The sequence below is a fragment of the Pezoporus flaviventris genome, unplaced genomic scaffold (genome assembly GCF_033815535.1).
Source record: "Pezoporus flaviventris isolate CSIRO_AGI_PZ_B2104156 unplaced genomic scaffold, CSIRO_AGI_Pfla_v1 ptg000007l, whole genome shotgun sequence".
NCBI classification, from domain to species: domain Eukaryota; kingdom Metazoa; phylum Chordata; class Aves; order Psittaciformes; family Psittacidae; genus Pezoporus; species Pezoporus flaviventris.
The window spans coordinates 73,325,322-73,347,968 of NW_026892555.1; the positions used below are offsets into that span (position 1 = coordinate 73,325,322).

Below are 22,647 nucleotides of genomic sequence, written 5' to 3' on the forward strand. Positions count from 1 at the left end.
TTGAGGTGCTGCACCTTGAAGGGCAATGTTCTGTGAAAGCTGAGGGCTCCCTGGGCTCACATGAGGTTCTAATAATGTTAAGATACACAAGATCAGATTTTAAAATCTATTTTTATATTTATAGGTTTCAGCATTTGAAAAGCCATTTCTGAGCATCTACTTAGAAAGTAAGTGAAAATAAGCAGTGTCGTTTTAGAAAATATTTTGATGGCTTTATGAACGTCTTAATCAATATAGTCTGCGTTATTTTCTGGTTTCCGTCAACAATTGACTTATATTAGGGACATTTATTTATGCTAGAGATATTTATTCAGCCAGTTGATCATATCCTTTCTTCCTTCCTCAATGTAAGGTTTATCTTGAGGATTGATATCTTCTCTTTTGCGATGTACAAACCCATGCGTCTGGCCAGGGTAAATTTTAACTTCATAATCAACTTTACAGTTTTGTTTAAGCTTCTGCTCCAGTACGGTGACCTGTAACACAGAATGTTCCATGTTGGTTAAGTACATTGTTAACATGGTATGTACTTACACTCCTTAAATTGCCCTGGTTTTTCACTCTTCTGTGAGACAGTGTGTTCTTGCCATTGTTTTCCTTCTAATGATTTTATACCCAAATCCATTTCTTTTACTACACTTTCTTTACGTAAGTAGGCTTTTTTTCTCTGGGAAAATAAGAGCATGTGGCTATAAAAAACTATAAAAAGTATATGAGTTACTGCAATAATACATGTAAAGGTAAAAACACCTATTGCTCAGTGTCGTGAGAAGGTTAGCATGTAGTGATCACTGTACCAGTTACTGCTGACAGACCTTGCCAAACAAAACAGGACAAGAAACTGAACTGGTTTGAAATTGAGGGAGGAGAGGCACAGATACAGAATCAGCAGTTCAAAGCGACTGGCATTCTTGGCAGGAAAATTAAAGCCAACACCACTCAATGAAAGAGTATCTTCCTCTTTGATCCCTTTGGTAGATAATCATCTTCCTCCCGCCATTCTCCCCCTGGGCTCCCCAGGAAGGCTGTTGCCAAAAGTACCACAAAGGAGCAGCTCTGCACGACAGCGGGGGAAGGTCATGGGGTCTTTTAAATTCTCCTACAACTAGTGATTCCAGCAGCAGAGATGGGGATTTTCTGCTGAGCTTGTGCACCATCAGCATGATTAAAGAGGGTCTCCTGTCTTAAATCTGACAGAAGTTTTCATTTGGATTCTTGCTCTTTTCCTCCTAGAAGCGTTCATATATAAATCATCCATATTTTGCAACAGAAACAGAGAATATTTTTTTGGGTCACTTTAAAACTTTTGGATTTGAGGATGAACATAAATTTGTGTAGAATTATCGTAATAGTGAAAGAGGAAGAAAATGCAAATTAGTTTTCTAGTTTCTCTTAATTAAACATCAAATTACAAAACAAGCATGAAAAACATTAGAAGACATTAAATATCTCTGATAGGAAATGCACCTGCTGCAATGGGATGATCTCATCCTTTTCACCAAAAATGAAAAAGGTGGGATGAAGAAAACTGGATGTGTCCGCAAAGAACTTTATCACTCCTAGGGAAGAAGGAGAGGCATATACAATGAGTCATGCTACTTAGAGTAGTTAAATCACTACCAAAGCTGTACAGTTGAAATAAAAGACATTCTGTTCAGTAAAAGCTGATCAGTTTGTAATGGAATTAAACACGCTCTGCTTAAAAGTCACTTTTGGTGTGAGAACTTCTTGTGATTTAGGATGTCATTAAAAACAGAAAGACAGCTCTGTCTGAAAAAGTCATGGGAGGATTATTACATTTTTGTGGTTTTCCTTGCACATCTGCTTCTGACCATTGCCAGAGACAGGGTCCTGTGAAAGATGGACACTTGAAAGCTGCTGGCCTCTAGCCTGGCGTGGCCATTTTTAAGATAATTGTAAATATTCATCATTCCAAATACATGGTTAGGATTTCAGTGTACATATATTTACACTGATATAAATTCATAACAAATTGATATTGTAAGTATGGCTATTCAAATATATTTGAATTTGAGTAACAGTAAAACTAACTAGCTGCGACCCTGGCCACACTTTTCATTATTGAAATTATTACAACAGACAAGCAAAAAATTAGCAAGTAGCATTGCTGAATTGACTCAGCTGATCAGCAAATCAGTGCAGAAAAGGAGTCCCCATAAACTTTCTAGAAAAATACCTTCAACTTCCTTTCACCTCAAACGAATATCAATTGCTCTGCGTTATACATAGAATCATAGAATAGTTAGGGTTGGAAAGAAGCTTAACTCATCTAGTTCCAGCCCCTGTGCTATGGGCAGGGACACCTCACACTAAACCATGCCACTCAAGGCCTCATCCAACCTGGCCTTTAACACTGCTAGGGGTGGAGCATTCACAACCTCCCTGAGCAACCCATTCCAGTGCCTCACCACCCTCACAGGAAAGAATTTCTTCCTTATATCCAATCTAAACCTCCCCTGTTTAAGTTTGAACCCGTTACCCCTTGTCCTGTCACTACAGTCCCTAATGAAGAGTCCCTCCCCAGCATCCCTATAGGCCCCCTTCAGGGAGAAGTACAGAGGTTTATAACAAAAATATTAAAGGTAGCACAAATGCATTAAGAATGGAAGCACGAGAGTGCGAAAACACTGAGTTAAAAAGCGGTTCATATCAGTAACAATGGACCACTGGTAGCATTGAGGAATAAGTTGCTCGTGTCATGACCTGAAAGGCTGCAGCCTGTGTAGCCCCCAGGCCCTATTTCTCATCAGCAAAAGACCCTGCACTCTAACAGAAGGGCAGCAAAAAGGCTGCAGCATACCACCACTGCCTCTGTCAGCCCAACAGGGGAACAGAGTACAGAGTTGTGCATCGAACAGGTTTTCCAAACAATGAAAAAAAGATGGTGGGCAGCAACCTGTCCTGACTTATGCAGACTGAGGTAGAGAAAAATGCTGTGGCAAAGATGCACCTCTTAGTAACTGCTGGCTCCTAAAAAAGATGTGCCCAGAAACCATTTTGTTATCACCAGCCAAGAGGAACCTCAGCCATAACGAGGCCTTGGCATTTGTTGTCCCTTGTAAGCTGTGCTGCACGGAAGCAATCCTAACCATGCCACTTGAATACTTAGACCATGCTGGTTATGATTAAGTACAAAAATGTGAGTGTGCAAAATCAAATTGCTTAAAGATTTTGTGTAATAAAATTACCTTCTTCCATGAGATGTTGCACTGAATTTTGTTACAGCAGTAGTCCTACAGAATAGTACCAGTCATGTCTGCTGAGAATAGGTATTTAAGACTCACCATAGAGGGACACCCCAGCCTGTAAATGAGGATTTTTCAGCATCAGATGTTGTACTGCTGCTCCGCCCCAGCAAAACCCAACGACACCAATCTTCTTTGCACCACATTGTTCCTTTAGATACTTCAGGATGACATCAACTTCTCTGAAACATGTAAATGAAAGTGAATTAAGCCCCTAGCTCTATTCCCCTGCCCTCCAAGGTGGCTGCTGTTCAGAGACTGGCTGGGCATTGGTCTGCTTATGGGAGGCAGTGACTCTCTTTGCATCACTCTGTCTTTAATCTTTCCTTCACTCATCAAACTGTCTTTATCTCAACCCATGAGTTTTCTTCCTTTGTTCCTTTTATTCTCTTCCCCGTTTTGGGGGGATTGGGGGTGACTGAGTGATGGTAAAGGTGCTTAAGGTGATTTTATTAACAGCAGCCCAATTAATTTCACAAAGGGCAATACTAGTCTGTCCTGGGTTCAGCAGTAGCAGTCATTTTTCTCCTTCTTTGTAGCTGGTTCAGTGCTGTGGTTTTGACTTTCGTCCTGGGAACAGCGCTGATAACACCGATGTTTTTAGTTGCTGCTCAGTAGTGTTTACTCTGACCAAGGACTTTCTCTGCCAGGGAGGAGGGGAAGCCAGGAGGAAGCAGAGACAGGACACTTGACCCAAACTAACCAAAGAGGTATTCCATACCACAGCACGTCATGCCCGGGATGTAACTGGGGGCAGTTACCCGGAAGGGCTGAATCACTGCTTGGTTGGGCTGGGTATCAGTCAGTGGGTGGTGAGTGGTTGTATTCTCTTCCCTTGTTATTTCCCTTATCATTATTATTATTGGTGGTAGCAGCAGTGATTTGTGTTATACCTTAGTTACTGCACTGTTCTTATCTCAACCTGTGGGAGTTACATTCTTTCAATTCTCCTCCCCATCCCTCCAGGAATGTGGGGGAGGAAGAGGGGGGAAGTGAGAAAGAAGCTGTGTGGTTCCGAGTTACCGGCTGCGCTTAAACCATGACACTGTCTTACAGGCTAACATGAATAAAAGTTTAAGAGACTCACAGCCAGTCAAGAATATCCCATTATCACAAATGTGACTATAAGCAAATTGTCTTATCAGGGAGGCAAATATTCTATGAAATTGCGTAAGTAAATTTGGGATTACTGCATCAAACTCAGCAGTAACATGCAACTGAGCTACATGTCAGATAAAACCAGGAAAAATACAGGCAGAAGAACGGGAAAGTAGCATGTTTTAAAATACCTGGGATCCGATGGGGAGCAGGACCAGTGTTCCCTAGTTAAATAGTGTTCAGTGACTGTTTGCACCCTCTCTGAAACCCATGGAAGATGTGCCTACCTGTGGGAACTAAATCAAATTGAAGTGGAAGGAGTGAGCTACATTTTCTGGCCTTCGCTTGGTCTTTTGTTTTGAGTTGCTCATCTCACTTTCTGCACAAGTAAACAGGGAGCACTTCTATTCTTATTCAGAGTCTTACTTTTCTCAACAGAAGCACCCCCTCACATAAGCATGAGCTTGACCCACAAGCTGCATGAAATTTCTGTTTGTGGATTGTACTTGACCCATTAATAGTTTAGGATCTAATCCTGCATCTTTACTGAGGCAGAAATTGCTACAAAAGAAGGATGCCCACTGGCTGGGAAAGAAACAGTGGTCATACTTGTCTATTTTGCCAGCATTTCGGGTTTTCAGCCAGTCATCGAAAGTTGCCCAGTCATTAGAAAGTTTCCAAGCTTCTTGTCCCACAAAAAAATCTGGGCAGGTGGCTCTGAAAGAAGAATTAAAACACTTTATGACCACAAGGTAATACTGAGAAAGGATTAAAGAGAAGTCTGTGTGTACTGTACAGCAAATTCATTTTGTTGGGTACGCTTAGAATTTAACCTACATCAAAACACTACACAAGCAACCCTCATTATTTTTCTATGCATAATAAGCAGGCTTAGCATAACTTCCAGATACATTTTGTCCTGTTAAAATTCATTAATTAATTTGACAAATTGTTAACTGCAATTAAAAATACTCAGTGGTTTCCTACCAAAATAAAACAAACAAACACAACCGCCCATTTTACATACATTGTACATACATGGTACATATACTATGTACATACACAGTAAATACATTTGGGCTAGAAGGGATGCTAATCCAGTAATATAGAAAAGAGGATACCCAATATGCTTTTCACATAATTGAGTACTTGTTTCTTTCTTTGATGCAAGCTGGCACACTTCATCTTCACAGAACGCTTTTCAGCTTCTCTGGAATTTTTACCCTACGAGCAAAGTTGCACAGATGCTATGTCAGGAGGAAGGAAACAGTCTGCTTTGGGCTCATAGAGGATGAACGATACAGAATAGGATGTTTCTCTCTTTCATCTCTCCTATGCTTACCTACTATCTTGTTCTAGTAGGACTACTCGCTAGGTTAGATTTCTTACACTGTTAGAACAAAGAAGGAACTTTTTAGAGAAACATGCAAGGGAAGGCCATGAAATTATATGTATGGTTTATGTTAAAAAAAAAAAAGGAAATGGTTCAACAAACTTTTTTATTAAAAAGACAGTGTGAAAACAGTAGTGTTTCTTACATGTATCCATTAGTTGCTAGCATATCAGCTATGTATCTGGTGTTCGGGAGTTCCCATCCAAATATATCATGAATCACAATCACAGCCTTGTCTGTGCTGGCAGGTGGTTTGCAAACATACGCCTTGATGTGCTCGACTTGCACTTCCTGCCCACGGCCTCCATAGTCAAACTTGTCTCCAATATCACATGGACAGGGCCTTGATTCATTAGCCATGTGTGATACTAGGGAACAAAAGCTATACAGTTGTGAATACCACAGCACACCATACTGGAAAATATTAAAGCACAGTGATATCATAGACTGTTGAATTTCTGAATCATTGCAGTAATACTGTGAACATGCTGATTACTGTTAGATCTAAGATGCTGCATTAGTCAATAAGCCCACTGGTTTGTTTTACTTATAAATAATAATCTTATTAGTTACTTATCAACATATGCTATGAGCTCTTCAGTGGGGTACATAACCAGGTACATAACCAGGATTTCCATGCCTTACAGTAAGTAATAGAGTAAAAATAAAGTTATGACCAACCAGCCAGGCAACCATCAGAGGTTAATTAAATAGCAATTAAGTCAGTTCTTTCACTCTTCGTCGTGCGTATGTCCATGTCAGGAATGCATAACTGTCTTTAGTATAGAATGTAAAGGCTTAATACAGTACTTGGCATTTTGAAGAAAAACAAGCAAACAAACAAACAAAACCCAACCAAACAAACACCACCACCACCAGCCCCAGCTACTGTGTAGAAAGATAAAAATGACACTTAACATGATATTTTCATCCAAAGACTTAAAATATCCCACAGATGACTTTTAGCGTCAAGAAATAATTTTTCTAAACCAGCTTTAGCCTCAGATAATGCAGGCTTTTGAAGAAGGATACTCAGAGAAGGCACCAAGAAAAATATACCAATGAAAGCTAGAGTATAAAATCATATTTATGTAATATTAAATAACAAATGCGTTCAAGCTCCAAGATAGGAATAAAGAAAACTGAATATAAGGAAAAATTCCTTAAGTTGAGCCAAATGTTTTGTCAATGTGGTAACAATGTGGTCTGGTTAATTTTTTACAAACTATTGTTGAAGTGAAAATAAGTAGCTCACAGACCTCATAAAATGCCAACAGAATCTAACACAGGTTTATGTAGCTCCTTAGTCTCAAGTTAATGATTTATGCCATCAATCTTAGGTTTATCAACAGGGTGAACTGACTTCATATTGCTGCAAAATGTCTCGAATAACTTACTTGAATATGGACAGAGCAGCTTCAAATTATTAAAGAACTTGGAGAGAATTTAGATAAAGCTTTACCTAAATTCGCTAAGGATAAATTGCGTGTACTACCTAAGAAAACTTTGCTAGTACAGAAACAAGGATGCTCAAACTTGACTATGCCAAATATACTCCTGGAGAAAAATGGGAAAAAGCAGGTTACTGAACAGTCCTGAACTACTGGGATGTAAGTAGCTGTAGCACCAAAGGGAGAGCTTTAGGATCTGCACAGATTTCCAGGAACCAAGATGTTCTGGATTTTCAGACTTCAAAATTCAGAATATCCCAAACAGTATTAGCAGGGATAGGTTTACAGACTTCATTTTCACAGATCAATTCTAGACAAATTCTATCCTATTTGAAAGCTCTGTCAACTCTGGGCATACATTTACACTAATCCTCTACTTCTCTTTTAAGTCAGCCACACCCATGCATAGGTGGGGTTTTTCACATATTATTTTCACATATTTTCACATATTATTATGAACGTTCACATATTCACTAGTCTCACACATAGGACTTCTAGTTTAAAATTAGTCTATCAGGAAAAAATAAATTAATAGGTGAGCATATAAGACAAAATACAGTTTATAACAGGAAGGCGTTGATAATTAATTTTGCATTCACAAACTATTTCCCTTTGGTTAGATTAAAACCAGAAAATATAACAAAGCCAGCAATTGAGTATTAAATAAATACGTATTTTCAGAACTGCAGAAGCACAAATACAATGCCCTTACCGGTCAGTGTATCCTTAAAGGCTTCAATTGAAGCATTTCACATTATCTGACAAAACGTAAAGCAACATGTGAAACATGATATATTTAAAGATGCAGGTGTAGCGGCTGAGTAAGAAAAACTCCAGGCACAAACCTGTGAGGGGTGTGTTTGCTTGTAATGGTTGTAAAAGCCATACAGACTTGCAAGCTTTGTAGAGCAGTTAAAATGGTTCACTATTTCTACATTTGTTGCAGTATGCATTCCATACAGTTTCATTTTCTAAGGTGCCACCGACACATTCCTTAAGAATTAAATCCATCCCCCTCTTACATCTGAAATACGAGCTCACTCCTCTAATCCAGATTAACAGGGGTTTAATGAGGGACAGAGTCAGTAAAGCAAAAGCAACAGTGCTGGGTGCGTGACCATAGCCAGAGGCGCGCTGATTAGCATTTGTTACAGGTTTATATACTTTCAGTACTGCATTAGCCACATACATATTCATAATTCCTGCGTATAGGCGGGGAATACTATAGCTAGCTCCAGGAACTTAGTATCATAAGTCTCCTCCTCTTGGCATCTGCGCACTGCTCTGTGGTGATCATGGGCAGGGGTCTTGAGGATGAAATAATCAGTCTTCCTCATGTGGGCAGGGGTCTTGAAGATGAAGTAAGCAGTCCGATAGCTAGCAAAGACTTGGAACAGTGTGACCTTCCTGCAAAATTTATTGCAAGCAAAACAGGACGGGCAGACAAAGAGGATCCAAAGCTAGCAAGACATCAATTTGATGGATGGACCACTCAGTGGATAAAGAACTGGCTGGATGGCCACACACAAAGAGTTGTGGTCAATGGCTCAATGTCCAGCTGGAGACCAGTAACGAGTGGTGTCCCTCAGGGATCGGTGCTGGGACCGGTCTTGTTCAACATCTTTGTCGCTGACATGGACAGCGGGATTGAGTGCGCCCTCAGCAAGTTTGCCGATGACACCAAGCTGTGTGGGTCGGTTGATACGCTGGAGGGAAGGAATGCCATCCAGAGGGACCTTGACACACTTGTGAGGTGGGCTGATGCCAACCTCATGAAGTTTAACCATGCCAAGTGCAAGGTCCTACACCTGGGTCAGAGCAATCCCAGGCACAGCTACAGGTTGGGCAGAGAAAAGATTCAGAGCAGCCCTGCAGAGAAGGACTTGGGGGTGTTGGTCGATGAGAAAATGAACATGAGCTGGCTTCAGTGTGCGCTCGCAGCCCAGAAAGCAAACCGTATCCTGGGCTGCATCAAAAAGAACGTAACCAGCAGGTTGAAGGAGGTGATCCTGCCCCTCTACTCTGCTCTCGTGAGACCTCACCTGGAGTATTGTGTGCAGTTCTGGTGTCCTCAACATAAAAAGGACACGGAACTGTTGGAACAAGTCCAGAGAAGGGCCACGAGGATGATCAGGGGACTGGAGCACCTCCTGTATGAAGACAGGCTGAGAAAGTTGGGGCTGTTCAGCGTGGAGAAGAGAAGGCTGCGTGGAGACCTCATAGCAGCCTTCCAGTATCTAAAGGGGGCCTATAGGGATGCTGGAGAGGGACTCTTCATTAGGGACTGCAGTGACAGGACAAGGGGTAACGGCTTAAAACTTAAAGAGGGGAAGTTTAGATTGCATATAAGGAGGAAATTCTTTCCTGTTAGGGTGGTGAGGCACCGGAATAGGTTGCCCAGGGAGGTTGTGAATGCTGCATCCCTGGCAGTGTTCAAGACCAGGTTGGACGAGGCCTTGGGTGATATGGTTTAGTGTGAGGTGCCCCTGCCCATGGCAGGAGAGTTGGAACTAGATGATCTTAAGGTCCTTTCCAACCCTAACTATTCTATGATTCTAAGATGTTAGGGAGGCACTGTCTCTAAACTAACTGAGAAGTAGAAGGATGGTGTGAAATAACACACTCATGTTTACTGGGGCCACTAAATCCTGTTATCTCACCACAGACTTACACCACAAGCATTGTTCTTTATCTTCGACCTAAGTTAAGCTAAAAGTACTTTGACCCCATGTTTTCCAGGCACGAGCTTTCCTCATATCTAGTGTGTCGTCCTGTCGTCCCGTCGTCCCCCCCCCCACTTTCTTTTTTACCTTTACAAATTCTTTTGCTATGTGACTCCATTTTGCTTAAGAGTTCTGGCCATTTTCAACTTGTCGCCTAATCTTGTGTCTTTAGTGAGCTTTGTTTCTGTTATTGCGATCTCATACGGTTATATCCACATAGCAACACCTATGATTTGCAAAAGCCACCACATTAATGTATCACACATCCATCAAAGCTATTCTTTTAGGAGGATGTGTTAACACACAGCCTTGTGTTCCACCACCTCCACCTGCAAGCACTTGAGCATTTATCTGAAGAACAAACAGGAACTTTGGTTTTCAGAAACTCGAATCCACAAGCAGACAAATTACAAAGACACTGCTGTGTAGCACTTTTAACAGACCCTCCTGAGTCCTCCCCCTGTGAGAGGTTTTCCTCATCTCAGGAAGGAAAATAAAAGGTTTCTGAGCCATCATCTCAAACAATCAGGGAAGAAAGCAGCCCCCTGATAGCATATAAATGAGCATGGACTCTTTAAAAACGCACGTAGACAAAATGGAAGTCCCCCGGGAACGCTGAGTCAGGCCTCAGTACGCACTTGTTTACATTTCTCAGCACAAAAAGCCGTGAGGGCTTCTTAACAAACCAAACACCCCACACATACCTGTAGCACAGCAAGTGTGCGAGGCAGCGGAGGCAGGTCGCAAGAACTCAGTGCAGATGGTCACCGCTGCGTGTGATCCCGGCAGACAATGCTTACTCAGAAAACGAAAGGGGCGAGCGCAGGGATCGGGTTTCTCCAAATAAGAGTTATGTAAGGTTCCTGCCTTTATTTTTGCCTAACGCAGAGTCACAAAGTTGAGTGCCCCTTTACCTTAACATTAAACTTTAGATACTGAATAACTTTCGTTTTGCTGTGATTTCATGTTGCTTGATAGGAAATCCATGCAGGTTTTTTTTTACTTAGAAGGCAAAAAATTCAACACACTTATGCTCTCTATGCAGTTGGTTGCACTTTGTACTAATTCAAACAAGAGCTGCATCTGGTTTTTTGCTTTTTGCTTAGTCACGGTATTAGGGCTACAGCACACATGGTTTCGGCATTTCTGAATTACTGTGTTCCCTAAATCTACAAACTGATCATCCTCCTACACATTAGCTACCATTAGCTAATGGAACTTCATTAATGTGGAGTTATCCAGCTTTTACTGGGGTAATTAAGGCACAATAAGCTTTCAGACCTATATAGTCTTCTCCAGGAAAAACATGCTACCAGACCTGTAATCACCCAGGTAATAGCTGGATTAATATATTACATGGAAGGTTGGGAAAAAGCAAAAGAATTAAAATCCCATTGACAGAGATATGTTTAATTAGTACTGTTGGTTATTTTTACAAGAAGCACACCACAATGTATACTTCTCTGATAGTATCTTTAATTTGAGAGAATAGTAAAATTAAGACTTTCCTAAATTACGTTTTCTCACCATTAAATCACATGGCAGTCTTTATCAGTAGCACTGAGAAGGTGAAAAGGGACATAGATTCTTTTTTTTCTTACAACAGGAAGTACCAGCAGCCAGTGCAGATACTAGGCAGCTGGTTTCAAACTAATGAATACAAGCCTTTCTCCTCATGCCGCATAATTAAACTGTAGAAGCCACTGTCATAAAATGGTCCGTCAGTGGCCATTCCACACACTGCTCCAGTGGCCACATCCAGCTCAGAAAGGTAATCTGCAAAAGCAGCACCCCATCTGAAGAATCTTAGCCACAAATTTTGAAACAAGATATGCTCACTTATGTCATCTGACATAAAAAGCTTAGTCTGACAAAATAAGCTTCACCAAACAATGTCTTTGTGTCCCCAAAGTTTGGACTTGTGATTTATGTACTGCTTAGATGGATAATGGCCATAATAAACAAACAGATTAATTTACCACTGGATTAATTTATTTCAAGCATTAAGAAAAATCTCAAGGAAGTGGAGAATATTTCACAGCACATTAAAACATGACACTGCCAGGTGAAATCTGAGACTTCTTCAAAAGAACATAATAGGAAAGTATCAATTAGAATCTACCAACAAAAAAAATCTATAATATTCTGTTTGCTCATTTCTTTAATTTGTTTCAACAAACTCTCCCCCCAGTTTTATACAGTCTTACCAAAAACCTCCACAGTGTATTACATAAACTGCATCATAAATCAAGTTGCTTGCTCTTCTTTTAGATGCATTTATTCAGCCAGTTGATCATATCCTTTCTTCCTTCCTCAATATAAGGCTTGAGGATTGATATCTTCTCTTCTATGATGTACAAACCCATGAGTTTGTCCAGGATAAATTCTAATTTCATAATCAAATTTTTCATTTTTTCTTTAGCTTCTGCTCCAGTAGGGTGATCTGTAATGCAGAGCACAGTAGTAGTTATATTACTGTAACTATATTCCATGCTGCCATTGTTCAACTTCCTAATTTATCATTCAGGCTGGACACTAATAACCAAGCTCCATATGGGCAAAACAAAAAGTAAAATTATACACAGAAAATCCACCTCTGCAGTAAGGGTGTAGGAAATTTGTTATAATCTAAAGGCAGGTCCAACAATCTGCAAAGATATGGATATAACAAAAGTATTTCGTATATGTGAAACATATGACAATGCTAAATACACTACATCTGAATAAAACCCTCCTAACAGACACCTATGGATGCAGTTTGAGGTATCCAACATGGTTTATGGGTTTCTAGAATAAATGGAAAACAATGTCATACAGCAAATGATAGCTCCCTGAGTAGAGTAGTCCAAAACACCAATGGGATTTTGATAAAACCTTGTTACCTGGGTTGCTAGCCATACTTCCACAAAAGAAAGAGACTTAAGGAAAATAAATCCAGTTTTAATTCTTTGCCTAGGTTACATTAGCCTTTCTATGTCTATCCCACTTTTTCTCATTATTTTTTGACCTCCAAGCACTATTACAAGGTTGAGTGTTGACTCCAAATTTGGGATGAAAATTTAAACATGCAGAAATGAAAGAAGACAAAGGTTATTAGCATACTTGATGAAGGGGAATTAAGTCATCTTTTTCAGTAAAAATGAAAAATGTAGGGTTCAGGAGGTTGGATGCATCATCAGAATCATTCATCAGTCCTAGAAAACATGAAAGGGAAAAAAGAATCTGTTCAATTGACTCTTAAGGACAAATCTAGATTCAAACACAGCACTCGGCTTCTGCAGTGAAAAATTTCACGTCACATGCAACATGTAGCTACACGTACTACCTTTACTTCCAAGCTACTGTAAACATGGCTCCTAGAAGAATACCTTCCTAGATTAAAACTTAATTTAAACCAGTTTCTTAAGATACATACTGAATACCTGAATTAATAAGACTTGAAAGATGCCCTCTGTGCAAGCAAGCTTGAGTTCTTTCAACCTGACTAGAAAAGTCAATGCTTTAGCGAGTAGTCCAAAATTTACTTTCAGAGAACACCAGCAAAGGGCAGCTTAGCTATTCCAGTTTCTTAAGCATAGCATAAAAGGAAAGCTAGTGTTAAAATAGCCAAAATCTAACTTTACAGAGTAGCTAGAGCAAAAATAACACTCTCTGCTCTTGAGTGAAGCATTCAGAGCAGTAGTAAACAGGAAAAGGGAGCTAAATTGAGAAGGTGACCAAAGGACACCATATCTGTCTGTGCAGACCTGAAATAAAGACATAGCTGTTATGACCTATTCTGAAACTAGAACAAATACCCTCACCACCATCTTCTTTGCACAGTATCCTTCCTACTCTGCTGAAAATATCTCTTCATCAGCTGAGAGCCAGATCTGAAGAAACAATGCTAGATCAAGAACTTACGCTACACTACATACATATGCATGTGCACCTGCTTGTATTTTATCATTGTATTTATTTATTTCACTTATTGTATTTAGCCACCATAGAGAGCTACACCAGCCTTTAATTCCAGGTGTGTCAGCCTCACGTGATGTACAGCAATACCACCTCAGCAAAAACCAACGACCACTAATTTCTTAGCACCACACTGCTCCTTTAGATATTTCAGGACTGCATCAGCTTCTCTGAAACATATAAGCAAATGCAAATTAAGCATCCGTAGGAAAATCAATATTTGAAAACATGAAAATACAGAAATGCATATAACTGTCCCCCATACCATTCTGCTACTATGTTTTCTTTCACATACTTTAAATAAATTATTTCAGACAAATATTAGGGGTTGCTAATCTGAAATTATCAGAAAGAAAAACAAACAAAAAAAAAAACCAAACTGAATGGAATCAAATAAAACCACAACATGAATAACACACACTGAAGGGAAAAAAAAAAAAAGATGTAAAGTAGATGATTGATTAAGCAACTACCTATGAGCTCAAAAAGCTTAAAATTCTCTGAGAAGCTGGATGCATTTTTGCTTCATGACTGTAAATAGAAAAAGTAATAAAAAGCTTTATAGAGAATTCTATTCACTAGGCACTCAAAATACTGACAGTAACTTTAATTTAGTGTCTCAGAGATTTGCTGCAGGAAAGCCAGTGTAGCAAAAACGGTAGATGTTTTCAGAATTAACAATGTATCTTGAAATGCACCTTGCCCAGATGCTGTGTTCTGAAAACACCCATTTACCCCTGAAGCAAGTGTTACTATGCCGAGGCAGCAAAAAGAAAGTATTGGTGGGAGAGAGGTTGCAGTTAAGTCTTTTGTATCACCTCAAGACTGTATTTTCATCCCCAGTTTCTCACCCCCCTGGGGCACTCAAGCTATATATGCCCTCAGTACATCAGCTTCGCAAATACCACAGGATCTATCAACACACAAGCGCACACAGAAGCAAATTAAGCGCCAAAAGAATCTTTCTTCACTGGAGCTGACACTTGAAACATGTGAAGCGTCTGTAAGAAATGTGAGGCAGAGCCCAACCCTTCCTTCCCACTGCCCCACAGAAGGGACAGATTCTGAACTAAAACGTTTCCACAACTGACCCCTCTGAGACAGGAGCTCTGTGAAAATGATTCAGTTATGCCTCCTATAACTTTCTCACCAAATACCTAAGCCCAGCAGCCTTCAACATAGCTACTTCCAGCAATCCAAGAGAGATATTTGCTCTCCCAGGAAGTTAATTCATTTGATCTCTAATCAGTGAGCCCTTCTCAGCACTGTCTTGCCAGTATCTTCCTTCTGTGTTATTCGGGCAGCACAGCGCCTCTGCCAGTGACAGGTCTTTTCTGGCAAATGCTCGGGCAGTGTTGCACATATGAGAGAGAAACATGACACTCCTCTTGGTGCCGCCAGCGCTCACTATGCCCTGACAACAGATGACAACATGCAAGACCAGGCTGGACTGGGCTTTGAGCAACCTGGTCTAGTGGAAGGTGTCCCTAGTGGAAGGGGTTTGGAACTAGATGAGCTTTAAGGTCCCTTCCAATCCAAACCATTCTGTGATGATTCAGCCATCAGCTACCTGGGCAAGTTACATCATGCTGGGCAAGTACTACAGTGCAGTCAAAACCTCATCTTCTTTCCATACAATATCTTAAAGTATCAGTCTCAGTGAAACTCAAGATAAGAAACATGCATTCTCACTGCTGTGTCACTGGTCATTTTTAAGCCAAGCATTTTGAGGCAGAGAAAGCAACTTGCAGTCTATGTTATCAACATCAGATGACAAAACTCTTCATTAAGCCACTACTGAGAGACTTGTCCTTGAACTCTGTCCAAGGCAAAATGAAAGGTCACCAATTCCATTCACTTCTAAGGAGTCATTAAAAAACACCACCTTCACTGACAGATTAGCTGCATCCAACCTCAAGCAAACAAACAAAATAAAAAGAGGAAAAGAAAGCAAAGCAACCGATATCTGACAGCAGATGTGATATCCAGGTAATGTGATATCCAGCTCCCTGACATCTTCCTTGTTTATTTTCCTGGCATCTCAAGTTTTCAGCCAATCATCAAACTTGGACTGATCATCAGAAGTCTTCCAAGCTTCTCTTCCTGCAAAAAAAGTCTGGGCAGATGGTTCTGCACACACACACAAAAAACCAAACCAAATTGACTGAATTAATCAAACACCATCAATTTTTTTAGCCCTTCATAGCAGGGAAATTTTCTATCCAGGCATAATTTTGATTTGATTTCTTTTTCACTACTTTCAGAGAAAGTAACTTTTTAAATATCATTGTTAACTGTTCCACAGAAATGCCTATGAGCTTTAGAAAACTTCAGTAGACATCTACATAGACTTTTTTTCAATTACATAAAATAGCTCTTTACTACAGAGCACATCATGAGGCTTATTTATGAGCTTCTAAAAAAAACAAAAAACACCAAATGGACTGAGGTCAGCAAAGAACAAGTTAAAGAAGAACCTGTGGGGAGAAAGGGAGGAGTGTTTTGTTGTGCAGATCATTTAGTGACTGGATAAAGGAAAGTACAGTAAGAGGCCACTCAGTACTAAAGAGTTCCTGCACCATGGGGATGCCCAAACCATGATTCAGGATGACCTTGACTGAAATGTGTTGTGAGACCAGCAGCAGAATTGTGGTGGTGCAGTCTCTCATGAGAGAAGGAAACAAGCAGGGAGTCTGGAGGCTGCCCCAGATGCTGCTATGCTTTCTCCCAGCCCACAGGGAATTAATGAGGTCCTTGTGAAACTGCAGTCATTGCCTTCAGCTCTCTCCCTCCTCTGACACACCGTATGTATCTTAATGATCATGGTGAAACAATGGATCAGTTTGGCCTAAAGCAGATCAATGTATATGGCAAGTAAACTCATGTTTGGAAAGGCAGAGGCAAAATTGCACAGCCTTTGGATAAGTACGTGTCAGAAAGGCTACATACTGCTTTGAAAGAGAATCTTCCCAAGCCCACCTAGAACATGTTCTTTCCCATTCAAACTAGCCTGATAAGAACTACAAGCCATCATTCTTAATCTGGTCTCTGAAATACAGCTCTCATAGCTCCTCATCCCACACCACACTGGAAAAAATCCAGCTGTTTTTCTCCCAATAAACATTGGTGCACCAGATCAGCAACATCCTGAAGCAGTCAGGAAAGACACACATGGCCACTCTTCATTCAGACACTGCTGCCTGAAAACTCTCAGCTGTCTTCCTGCCTAGAGCAATGGGAACACGAGCCATTTGATCGCTGCTGTATTAGCAGTACTGGTTGGGGGAAAGAAGATATTACAAAAAGAAGTATAACATGGCATGAATCAGGGAAAAATTACTGCATCCAGTCTAACATTGGGAATGATTGCATTTGGTCATGAGGCAAATGTAATTCCAATTATGGAGCCGAATAAGGGATGTCAAGTCCTCAGGAAAGACAGTAACAAGGAGCAGATTATAGACCAATTCATTGTTCCAGTGTATTAGAAAACCCGAATCCTCACAAAGGTATTATCTTTATCTCGGAGACATAAAGCTCCTTTCATCTCCACAGACAAATCTCAGCCACATGGCAACTGTCTGCTGAAGTGACTTCCCTCATGCTCCACAGGCTGAGAGCATTAAAGGCACCTTCTCTCAAAACTAGACTACTACAGTATTAGATGGAGGTTTGCTTTTTGGAACTCCAGGCCAGTCCCAACCCTATATGAATGTTTGCAATGTATACTGCAGATACTCTGCAGCATATCCAGTTATTGTAAGATGTTGCTGCATTTTGGTTATTGTAAGGTGTTGCTGCATTTTGAAATTTAACTGCTCTAAGTACCAAAAATGAGTGTGAAGGATTTGCAGGGAGGAAGGAGATTGTATTTAATATCCCATGTGTGCATATGAATCATTCATATGCACATAGTCAATGTGCATATTCAATATCATATCAAAATTTATGAAATCTCTGCTGCTGAAAATTTGTTTAAATCCCATTGAACAATTTTGCTTGAATTACTGTTTTAAGTAGTTCTAAAACCAGAATACCCACTTCCATTTCAAAACTAGTTTTTAAAGCCACCTCACACTGAAAACCATCAGAATCACTTTTTACTGCATCATGCATTCTATGTGTGCAGTCACTCCTGTAAGCAGCAAAGTATAAAGGAAGCATGCTGTACTCTGCAACATTTCACAACAATGTTCCTTTGTGGTTTTGTATTATGGAAATAAATCACTCAGACTGCTCTGGTAATAGTTTCCTCTCATGCACGGGAATAACAGGTCTAATAGAAGGCTAGAAATGATAAGAGTATGATTTCTTGGAGAAGGAAGGGTTTCTTACACGTATTCATTAGTTGCTAGCATATCAGCTACGTATCTGATGTTCGGGAGTTCCATCCAAACATATCATGAATCACAATCACAGCCTTGTCTGTGCTGGCAGGTGGTTTGCAAACATACACCTTGATGTACTTGACTTGCACTTCCTGCCCACGGCCTCCATAGTCAAACCTGTCTCCAATATCACATGGGCAGGGCCTCGATTCATTAGCCATCTAGGAATCTGCAGGAAAGCAAAAAGGACAAATGCTCATGCAACTTATTTGGAGTAACAGCTTTGATTACAGCTCATAATCTTCATGCAGTCCTCACAGTCCCCTGCAGGCAACTAATTATCCTTGCACTATCAAGTAATACCTACTTGACACTGCAAGGTTAGAAGAGAAAGCTCCAGATTTTTATTGTGCACAGGCTCTTGGCACCAGCCCTTTCTGGTTGGCATAAATATCCTTGAATTCCAGGTCAGTCAGCATAATCCAGGTGTGCAGTAAGGGCAGAAGAAGGGTTTATGTCAGGCCTGACATTGCCTGGAGCAATCCTGCATATGGTAACTACATTTCCATGTGATGTCCCCACACCCTTTGCATCATAACTAGTCCTCTCATGTGGTCTTACAGTTCCTCCTCACAGGCTAGCACCTGGTAACCCCTTACTGTTACTCCTGTGAGACCCCACTGTCAGCATGTTGCTTTTCTGGCTACTTTTTCCCTTCAAGTTTTCATATTGCGTATCCCCTTTCCCTTCCTCTATGAAGAATGCAAGGCTGCTGCCGCTGCTGCCTACATGCACTTTGCTTGTTCCTTGTATCCCCTGCTGTGTATGGCCCTTTTCCAGCAAACCCACCATTAACTGGCATCTCTAAAAGTTCTAATAAATCAACTCTGAGAACATAAATCAGCAGAGGCTTTTCTCTGAGAGTTGCACACTACATAACCTGAACTGAGAGTGGTCAGAGGAATACAGACATACACCAGTGTTGTACATTTAACATTCCCTCACACATCACAGATATGTAACTTCTCTAGAAGTATACGTTGTAAAGGAGAAACCGGACATTCCTCCACTTCTCAAGTGAAGAAAGGTTTCTGAAGAGTTTATGACCTAAGATGTCTTCTCGGGAGACTCCCTCAAGCTCAGTTTAATTACTTGTTCATTTCAACTGGAGACAAGACACTGTAGCATCTTGTTAAACCCAGCTAACTTTTGGTGCTTCCTACTCTTCCCCCTCCACCGAGCAGTAGGTGGTCATACACAGAGCATTTTTAATACTTCAGTCTGAGAAGCTGTTTAACCTCGCTCTGCCCACTCTTAACCAATCAAAATGGCACTGCTTCCTTCTTAACAAGAGCTAGTCTCTCTTCCCATGTAAATGCATGCACTGGAACAATACTCCTTGGTCTGGCTGGTCCCCTGACTAAAGTGAAATGCAGCATTGTGGCAATAAAAATCAAACGTACTCTTCAACGTGCAACTATTTTTGTTAGGAATATATCTTAGCCATTTATTCCCTTCTAGATTATATAACTAACTCAAACAGATGTCAAATTAGACCTTTAATACACTTCCAATACTCCCTTCCCTGTTCAGTTTCTCTGCTACATATATGTGGAATGTGGTAAATGGTATTAAAAACAAAACAAGAAAACACAGTGAATAATAAAACAAATTACTAACAATCCTGCCTCTTTACACCAGCTATGCTCTTTTCACAGGACAATGAACTTTGGGGTGATATCTGGAGAGGTTCCCATCACTGAGAACCATCCTCCTTTAAGGACACCTCTCAACTGTGTCTCTTTTGAGCAAAGCTTGTCTCCTGACCTTCTGCAGTCAATCTCCACATAACCTCCAAGAGATGCAGTTGGAGTTTAGCTCTCCAGTCAGACTGGCTGCAACTTTGCCAGCATTACAGTGAGGCAGAAGAACCTTTTACAAACCTCAGGCAAAGGTGTGAGACTTCAAACATACTTGGTCTAACTGACCAGCTTAGAACAACTCTACCATAGTGTTTGCCGACTGTTTGCCTTCACCAGCAGTTCATGTGAGCAGAAAGCCAACAAAAATTGATTTCTATTTAAGCAGAATACTTGGTTCTTTTAAAATAAATCTGTTAAAAAAAAAAAACAAACCACACAATCTGTGTTTAAACATAAATAAGAGTATTGACAGATTTTAATGAACAAAACCAAAATGCTGCATTAATAAGATTTTAAAAAACATAATGGCTTGAAGAATGTTTAGGAATTATTCATAGAAAGGGGTAAATCATCTTGTACTACTGAGGCTCTCTCCACAAACATGACAAAATTCACAGCCTTTGAACAGGCTTTTGAATGATTGGTGAAAAATACTAATTAAACTAATTTTCAAAAGTCCGTAAGAATAGTTCACAGAAGGGATTAACAGAGATGCTGAGCAGACCATGAGCAAAACACGTTTTTCTCCCCACACTTCACAGAATTTGTCTGGTACAGCTAAAATACATTTAAATAAAGATTGCAGGAACCTAGGATTTTAAAAATTACTTTTAAACTGAATTCTAATTTTCACCTATATATAATTCAACCACCACAAGTTTAATGAGCGGAAGGTTCTCTGATTGCATTTGCAGTTTAGAGCAGCTCTTTGCACGTGTAGGCGAGATCAGTTCTTTGCATTTATAAAACTTCAAATGAAACACAGTTCAAACTTGTTGCAGCTGAGACACGAAGACTTTTAGCATATCAACTACCCAGGTTTGATCCCCACCTAAGAAATCAGATGCATTGCCATCTCTTTTCACTTTTTTTTCAGAGCTTTACAAACTGTGAATTTCAGCATGACTTCAAAATGCTGCATGCCTTGCCTTCTTCCAAAGAGCTACTCACTATGCAGGCTCACAGTTCTAGACACTCTCACATTTTATCAAGGCCACACATGACATTATTTACAGCCCACATCTGGCCTTAATTCACCGTTCCCCATTTCAAGTTTTAGGCTATCGCATAAGCCCCCTTGTCATGTCATGAGCGTGGCAACTCCCTGTTTTCTCATCCAGCCAGCTCTGATCCCCAAGTGATAGGACTGCCAGAGAAGAAACTGGGAAAAATGGTTTCCAGAACAGTCCATACCATAGCAAAGATTTCTACTACCTTTAATGAGCACTAGTGATAGCACTAGTGATACTGGGATGGCAAAAGGTCAGATTTACCAGCTGCTATTATTTGAATGCTACTTCTTCAGTGATATATATTCAGGTAGCATAAGGCCAACCCCTCTCAACTGAGTTTTAGTTTGCTCAGTCATTTTAATGTGATTTTTGTACTATTTGTCTAATCATGTTTAGATAAAAGAGTTGCAAGGAGATTAATTCAGCAGTTTGGAACTAATACTGTTTGTCATGGTTAAAATTCTCTTAAACAGTTTAGTATACCTCTATTTATATTTGTTTATATGAGAGAAAAGATCTTACTTATGATGAGCAAGCATAAACAGAATACCTCCAGGGTACAATTCAAATCATGCTGCTTCCAAATCATTGGCTTATCAAGTTTAATGCTATCCCAAGGCAAACCAAATTTGGCACATAGAGGAGATAAACAGATAAACATTCAGTAGAGCAAAATAAAACGCAGGGTGGGGCAATGTTGTATCACAATGAGGGCTCCCTTTGAGCAACTACAGTCCAAAGGACATTCCATCTTTTACATTAATCCAGCAGGCTGCAGTGCCTTGCTGCACGCGAAACAAGATTCAGCAGTTTTGCTTGCTACAAGCTCCCACTTAACTAGGAAGCCAAGTTTCCTCTGACAGTGGTGTACTTTACTGCCGGATTTGACAGGGATCGTTCTGAGTGTTGATTATTGTAATTAGAGCCAAACACCCTGACAGCCTTCTTCGTAACAATCAAGGAGAGAGGCCCCATCCTGTGGATGTTTCCTGGAGCGAGTATGGCTGTGAAGCTGTTAACCACAGTGCTGTCAATACAGTGCTGAAAAACTAGCTAATATAGCCATCTACATCAGACCTGAACGAAACGAGAGTTACATCTGGGCTGAACAGCTAGGGGCTATGCACAGAAAACACCTCCTTTCTTTCTCTCCCTTTTCTGCAGGTGAGAGGAATCCTGGCTCAGTACTGCTTTTAAAGACCTGGAGGAAAGCTTACATATTGCCTGCAACCTCCTTACCTGCACACTGAGGAGGGTCAATGACGGCAGAAGGGAATGAACCGGGATGAGGTCAGGGCATCCATCACCACCAAGGTCAACCAGCCAAGCCTGGAAACAATTGATGAAGGGCGCAGAAGCCATGTCATCTGTGTTCATGTGCTATGAACAGCAGCAGAGCCGGGATCCCCAGCATGGCTGGAGACACCCTGATCCTAATGACCCTTCATCTCCTACAAAAACAATATCACATATGGCACTCCCTTCACAAACCCACA

General features: G+C 40.5%; 1 protein-coding gene and 1 pseudogene across 3 annotated transcripts; both read right to left on the reverse strand.

Annotated features, from left to right (window-relative positions):
- Nucleotides 1–243: 243 nt before the first annotated feature.
- LOC133267156 (carboxymethylenebutenolidase homolog) lies at nucleotides 244–10,768 on the reverse strand. Of its 3 annotated transcripts, none has more exons than XM_061449232.1 (6): nucleotides 10,636–10,768; nucleotides 5,903–6,139; nucleotides 4,974–5,081; nucleotides 3,306–3,448; nucleotides 1,468–1,559; nucleotides 244–476 (listed from the first exon to the last, which is right to left on the reverse strand). In XM_061449232.1, the coding sequence occupies exons 2-6, from the start codon at nucleotides 6,115–6,117 to the stop codon at nucleotides 297–299; spliced, it is 738 nt and encodes a 245-aa protein (XP_061305216.1). In that variant the 5' UTR covers nucleotides 6,118–6,139; nucleotides 10,636–10,768; the 3' UTR covers nucleotides 244–296. The 3 variants fall into 3 exon arrangements, with proteins under 3 accessions (XP_061305216.1, XP_061305215.1, XP_061305217.1); XM_061449231.1 differs by having other exon boundaries at nucleotides 5,903–6,171; nucleotides 10,636–10,762; XM_061449233.1 differs by having other exon boundaries at nucleotides 5,903–6,125; nucleotides 10,636–10,744.
- An 883-nt stretch (nucleotides 10,769–11,651) lies between these two features.
- LOC133267157 (carboxymethylenebutenolidase homolog) lies at nucleotides 11,652–19,787 on the reverse strand (annotated as a pseudogene).
- Nucleotides 19,788–22,647: the final 2,860 nt, after the last annotated feature.

Excerpts from the sequence above, each read along its gene's own strand:
- LOC133267156 (XM_061449232.1), bottom strand. The coding sequence starts at position 6,117 with ATGGCTAATGAATCAAGGCCCTGTCCATGTGATATTGGAGACAAGTTT. Across the intron at positions 3,449-4,973 it reads AATGCTGGCAAAATAGACAA|AGAAGTTGATGTCATCCTGA; the intron begins GTATGACCACTG and ends TACATGTTTCAG. Across the intron at positions 1,560-3,305 it reads GGCTGGGGTGTCCCTCTATG|GAGTGATAAAGTTCTTTGCG; the intron begins GTGAGTCTTAAA and ends CTTCTTCCCTAG.